This window comes from Piliocolobus tephrosceles, chromosome 16 (assembly GCF_002776525.5).
Source record: "Piliocolobus tephrosceles isolate RC106 chromosome 16, ASM277652v3, whole genome shotgun sequence".
Taxonomy (NCBI): Eukaryota; Metazoa; Chordata; class Mammalia; order Primates; family Cercopithecidae; genus Piliocolobus; species Piliocolobus tephrosceles.
Window position 1 is genome coordinate 7,944,050 of NC_045449.1, and position 6,621 is coordinate 7,950,670.

Below are 6,621 nucleotides of genomic sequence, written 5' to 3' on the forward strand. Positions count from 1 at the left end.
GTCTACACTGGGGTTGGGACGCACTGCAGCCCGCAAGGCCCCCAGCCACATGAAGCTCTGGGTGGGTCGCTGGTTATGCTGACACTAAAACCATCTGATCCCCCTACCGCTGGCACCACAGGGATGGCGGAGCAGTTACCCTGCCCTGTCATTGTCCAAAGACACCGTGATCCCACCAGAGAGAGGCCATGACCAGGGTTGGGTCAGGCACAGAATTCGACTCAGGTGGCAGAGGATGGAAGGAAGGTGGGCTAGATCTGAGGTCTGGGGAAGCAGAAAACCAGGGTGTTGGGCAGCTGTGGATTGAGAAGACCAGGAAGACTGACTTGAGGGCTGCACAGATCTTTATGTTTAAGGGCTGTGGGGCTGGAAGGGAGAAAATCAGACTCCCCAGATTACCAGTCATGTGGCCAGAATCAACTAGACTATACCACAGTAACAACCCCCAAATTCCAGTGGCTTCACCCGACAAGTTTATTTCTCGCTCAGTCCAAGTCTGGCTCAGTCAATGGGGGCCTCTTCTACAGTCCCTTGGACACACAAGCAAGTGCCATCTCAACATGTGCTTCCGGAAGGGAGAGGCAAAGAGAAGGAAATCAGGGGTCTCCATGCTGGCCTGGAGACGACCTGCATCCCTTCTGCTCCCAACTCAACCAAAACTCATCCTGTGACTCCACCCACAAAAGGGCCAGAGGCTGAGCCTTCCGTGTGTCCAGAAGAACTGGATTTCGGTGGCAACACTAACAATTAACCAGACTCTGAGGCTTCACAAAATACTTACTATTCCACTTCTCAGTCCCCTGAATCCAGACATTCCTTCACCTCCTGATGACGCACTCTGGGAAGCGAGGGCAGGAATATACGGCTTGGCTGGATAGTGGGCTGAGCCGGGACACTTCTGTCTCCAGAATAGATGATCCATGGATTCCTGTTTCCAGAACAGAAGATCCACCGATCCACTGCTGCCCTCCCGCTGCAATCCCCTGGTACCCACACCCTCACCCACCCCTACACACACACATCAAAGCAGCGAAACAAAATGAGAGTCAAATATTTTGGTTTTTATTGAACTCACTGGGCTCAAGGACAAAAAGAAAAAAATGGGATGAAAGGGGAGTAGGATGAAAGCTTGAGAGAAAGAGAGATCCCGCAAACACCCCAGGCCTGGGAACGTGTCCCTGAGAACAGCAGTTAGGGGTCCAGGCAACTGTGCTCTGATTCTTCCCCTCCCCTTAAAGGTGCTAGGGACAAAGGGGGCCACATGTCAGACCTAGGCACACAGTTCTTTCTGTGCCTAGTTTCCAGGCCTTTCCAGAGAAGGAAGCTGGGCTGGCTGGCTCTAGGCTTGGAGGAAAGAGAAAGTAGAAAGGCATGGTAGGAGAAGGAGTTTGAGGATGGGGAAGGATGAGGGAGAAAAGCTTAGAAACCCAAGTTGGGCATTCCAAGAGGCTGGAACGAGAGGCTGCCCCAAGTAGGGCAAGAAGTGAAGTGGTTCCTTCCTTTCGGAGGGGCTATTGTGCGTTGGACTTTGGTCAGCGGCTTTTAACCCTGGACGCTGCTGTACTGGTCTCTCACAGCTCAGGGCCCAGTTTGTATGATGTCAGAGCCATCTTGGCTGCAAAGGTCCCCACGTGCAGAAGAGAAGATTCAGGCGAACTGAGAACAGGGAGGATGGAAGGGTCTGGAGGACCCTGAGGAGCTGGTCCTCCTCATGCTTGGAACTTTCTTTCTTCTTGGGTGGTATTTGAGGGTGGTTAGATGGAGACACTGTTCTCGATGAGGGGAGGGTCCAGGTAGGTGTAGGGCAGTGCCAGACCCTGGTTCCGCTCCCGGATGTCCCTCGAGATCTGGGCTAGGCGGCTCTGGAAGGCAGCGATGCTCTGCCTCGGGGCCTCCTCTGTGAAGTGCTCATCTGGGTAGGTGCCCAGGGGCCTCTGGGAGGAAATCAGGTAAGAGGTCAGGATGACATTCAGGATGGGATGGAGAATAACAAAGGACCACATGTAACAGCAAATCCAGTCAAGGTGGCTTCTAGTGGCACAACCCAGTTGCAGCCATTGTAAACACTTGCCCCAAACTGCCACCCCATGCATCCTGACACCAGGCCCTCCAGCACCCAAACCCCAGAGTAGAGAACAGAATGTGATATAGGAACCAGCCAACCCAAATTCAGTGCTGCCTCTGCTGGCAAGCCTCTGCCTGTTACTTTGACTCTTTGAGACTCAATTCCTGCATCTGAAAATGGATGGGTTGAACTAGAAAAAAAAAAGTTCTGAGGCAGAGTCTCACTCTGTTGCCCAGGCTGGAGTACAGTGATGTGATCATAGCCCCACTGCAGCCTCAAACTCCTGGGCTCAAGTGATCCTCCCACCTTGGCCTCCCAAAGCACTAGAATTCCAGGTGTGAGCCACTGCGCCCGGCCTAGAAAACCTTGAAAAGCCGGGCGTGGTGGCTCAAGCCTGTAATCCCAGCACTTTGGGAGGCCGAGGCGGGTGGATCACGAGGTCAGGAGATCAAGACCATCCTGGCTAACATGGTGAAACCCCGTCTCTACTAAAAATACAAAAAATTAGCCGGGCATGGTGGCGGGCGCCCGTAGTCCCACCTACTCGGAGGCTGAGGCGGGAGAATGGTGTGAACCCGCGAGGCAGAGCTTACAGTGAGCCGAGATCGCGCCACTGCACTCCAGCCTGGGCGACACAGCAAGACTCCATCTCAAAAAAAAAAAAAAAAAGAAAACCTTGAAAGGCCCCTTTCATACCTGATGCAACTGCCCTGTGAACTAAAGGAACACAACCACATTTCTCATACAACCGAGATCAACATAAACACTGTCCAGCATATATACCCAAGAATATAACCATTACTTCACAATTTCACAAAATTCAACTCCTGAAAAACACCAGCATCCTGGTTCTAAGGTATCTTCACAATCAACTATCATGATGGAACTTTTGCCAACGCGATCACCATCATCCTCCACTGCCACACTACACAGCACAGCCAAGCACAATCAAGAAATAGCACAATGAGCTCCAGTCACTGCCATCCTGTGCACAGGACTGTCCCTCCCTCATGATCATATCACACAACCAGCTCATCACGACAACGCAGAGGCCCAGCCTCCTAACCAGCACACACTTCCCATTTACTAGAACCTTCATATAACTGTTGCCAATACTACTGATCTTTTTTTTTTTTTTTTTTTTTTTTTTTTGAGACAGAGTCTCACTCTGTCGCCCAGGCTGGAGTGCAGTGGTGCGATCTCGGCTCACTGCAAGCTCTGCCTCGCGGGTTCACACCCTGCCTCAGCCTCCCGAATACCTGGGACTACAGGCGCCCACCACCACACCTGGCTAATTTTTTGTATTTTTAGTAGAGACGGGGTTTCACTGCTTTAGCCAGGATGGTCTCGATCTCCTGACCTCGTGATCCACCCGCCTCGGCCTCCCAAAATGCTGGGATTACAGGCAAGAGCCACCATGCCTGGCCAATACTACTGATCGTTAACAAATTATTTTCTCATTGTATTGCACTGGCGAAGCCCTCCAGATCAATGTTAAATAGCAGTAGTAACAATAGACATTGGGCATTATTTTCTTGCCTCTGACTTTAATGAAAAGACATCTATGGTCTCACCATAAATACAGTGTTTTCGGAAATATACTTTTTTTTTTTTTTTTTGAGATGGAGTCTCACTTTGTCACCCAGGCTGGAGTGCAGTGGTACGATCTTGGCTCGGTGCTGCCGCAACCTCCGTCTCCTGGGATCAAGTGATTCTCCTGCCTCAGCCTCCTGAGTAGCTGGGATTACAGGCATGCGCCACCACCATGCCTGGCTAATTTTCGTATTCTTAGTAGAGACGAGGTTTCACCATGTTGGCCAGGCTGGTCTTGAACTCCCAACCTCAGGTGATCCACCAGCCTCAGCCTCCCAAACGGCTGAGATTACAGGCGTGAGCCACTATACTCAGCCTGACATACACTTCTAATCAAAACTCCTTAAGGGGGTTTCATTTTGCACTACGTTTTTATTAGTAATGGCTGTTCACATTTATCAAATGCTTTTTCAGCATATATTGAGATAATTATACGATATGTATCTTTATTGACGTAATGAATTATATTGCTAGATTTCATAAGGTTGAACCAACCTTCTATTCCTTTCATTCCTAGAATAAATTAGACTTTATCATGGTGTATTATTGTTTTATTATTCACTATTGGCCTTCATTGGCTGATATATATGTATAAAAAATATATAAATATATATATATATATTTTTTTTTTTTTGAGGCGGAGTCTCGCTCTGTCACCCAGGCTGGAGTGCAGTGGCGCAATCTCAGCTCACTGCAAGCTCCGCCTCCCGGGTTCACACCATTCTCCTGCCTCAGCCTCCCGAGTAGCTGGGACCACAGGTGCCCGCCACCACACCCGGCTAATTTTTTGTATTTTTAGTGGAGAGGGGATTTCACCGCTTTAGCCAGGATGGTCTCGATCTCCTGACCTTGTGATCCACCCGCCTCGGCCTCCCAAAGTGCTGGGATTATAGGTGTGAGCCACTGCGCCCGGCCTGGCTGATATCTTTTTAAGATTGTTGTAGCTAAGTGGAATAAGTGTGTGTGTGTGTGTATATATATATATATATATATACATATACATATATATATATATATTTTTTTTTTTTTTTTTTTTGAAACAGGGTCTCACTCTGTCACCCAGGCAGAAGTGTAGTGATGGGATCACAGCTCACAGCAGACTTGAACTCCCAAATTTAAGCAATCCTCCCACCTCAGCCTCCCAAGTAGCTGGGATTACAAGCGAATGCCATCATGCCTGTCATGCCTGACTAGTTTTTTTTTTTTTTTTTTTTTTTTTGGAGAGACAAGGTCTCCGTATATTACTCAGGCTGGTCTTAAATCCTGGGCTCAAGCGGTCCTCTCGCCTCTGCTTCCCAAAGTGCTGGGATTACAGGTGTGAGCCACCGCACCCAGCCTTATAATTTCATTTTCGTAATAACAGCTAACATGTAAGCACTTTACGTGAACCATCACAACCATACATCAACCCTTAAAACAGGTATTCTTATTATTCTCACTTTAAAGATAAGGGAATTAAGGCTTAGAGAGGCTATTACATAACTGAAGTCATATGGGTGGTAGGTGTGGATCTGGGACTAGAGCCTTCCAATGAGACCCACTGCCCTTCTTAAGAGTACTACTGGCTGGGCATGGTGGCTCATGCCTGTAATCCTAGCACTTTGGGAGGCCGAGACAGGCGGATCACCTGAGGTCAGGAGTTCGAGACCAGCCTGACCAACATGGAGAAACCCCATCTCTACTAAAAATACAAAATTAGCCAGGTGTGGTGGTGGGCGCCTGTAATCCCAGCTACTCAGGAAGCTGAGGCAGGAGAATTGCTTGAACCCGGGAGGCGGGGGTTGAGGTGAGCTGAGATCACGCCATTGCACTCCAGCCTGGGCGACAAGAGCGAAACTCCATGTCAAAAAAAAGAGTACTACCTTTGCTAGGTGCTGACTCTATAATTCAGCAAAATAATTGAGAAAGCTTCCACCTTTTCCTATGCTTTCAAGTAGTTTGAATGACTTAGGAATCATTTGTCCCTTGGAGGTTTAAAGGGATTAGATCTTTTAAAACCTTTTACAATGTGTATGGTTTTCCTCTCTTCTGGAGTTAAGCTTTAGTGTTTTATTTTCCTAGAAAAGCATTCATTTCATCTAGATTTCCATATCTGTTTGCATAAAACTGTAAGCAGTATTCTATTATAATTTTATTATAATTTTAAAAATCAGCTGGGTGTGGTGGCTCACACCTATAATCCCAGCACTTTGGGAGGCCAAAATGAGTGAATCACAAGATCAGGAGTTCCAAAACCAGCCTGGCCAACATAGTGAAACCCTATCTCTACTAAAAAAGAAAATACAAAAATTATCTGGGCGCAGCGGCAAGCGCCTGTAATCCCCGCTACATAGGAGGTTGAGACAGGAGAATCACTTGAACCCGGGAGGCGGGGGTTGCACTGAACCGAGACCGTGCCACTGCACTCTAGCCTAGCTGACGGAGTGAGATTCTGTCTCAAAAAAAAAAAAAGTAAAAAATCTTCTCTGCATTTGTGGTTATATGTCTTTCCCATTCATAATGTTGTGTATTTATGTTCCCTTTCTCTCTTTTTTTTTTACCCCCTTGATTAGAATTTCTAGGCCAGATGCAGTGGCTCACGCCTATAATCCCAGCACTTTGGGAGGCTAAGGCAGGAGGATCACTTGAGCCCAGGAGTTCAAGACCAGCCTGGGCAACATAACAAGACCCTGTCTCTACCAAAAATCAAAAAATTAGCCAGGCGTGGTGGCGCCTGTGGCCTCGGCTACATGAGAGGCTGGGGTGGGAGAATTTCTTGAGCCCAGGAGTTTGAGGATGCAGTGAGCCGTGATCACGTCATGCACTGCAGCCTGAGCAACCCTGTCTGGAGTTGCCCAGGCTTTTTTTGAGACAGCCTGATCCTGTCAAAAGAGAGAAAGAGAGAGACAGAGAAAGAGAGGGAGAGATGGATGAAGGAGGAAGGAAGGAAGGAAGGAAGGAAGGAAGGAAGGAAGGAAGGAAGG

General features: G+C 48.3%; 1 protein-coding gene across 4 annotated transcripts in view; it reads right to left on the reverse strand.

Moving 5' to 3' along the window:
- Positions 1 to 1,040: 1,040 nt before the first annotated feature.
- The window catches only part of ALOXE3 (arachidonate lipoxygenase 3), a 26,197-nt gene continuing 20,616 nt past the window's right edge, over positions 1,041 to 6,621 (reverse strand). For all 4 annotated transcript variants that reach the window (XM_023193256.1, XM_023193257.1, XM_023193258.1 and 1 more), the window contains one exon: positions 1,041 to 1,934. In XM_023193256.1, the coding sequence (XP_023049024.1) occupies positions 1,755 to 1,934 (180 nt within the window). In that variant the 3' untranslated portion in view covers positions 1,041 to 1,754. The remainder of the gene's footprint in view (positions 1,935 to 6,621) is intronic.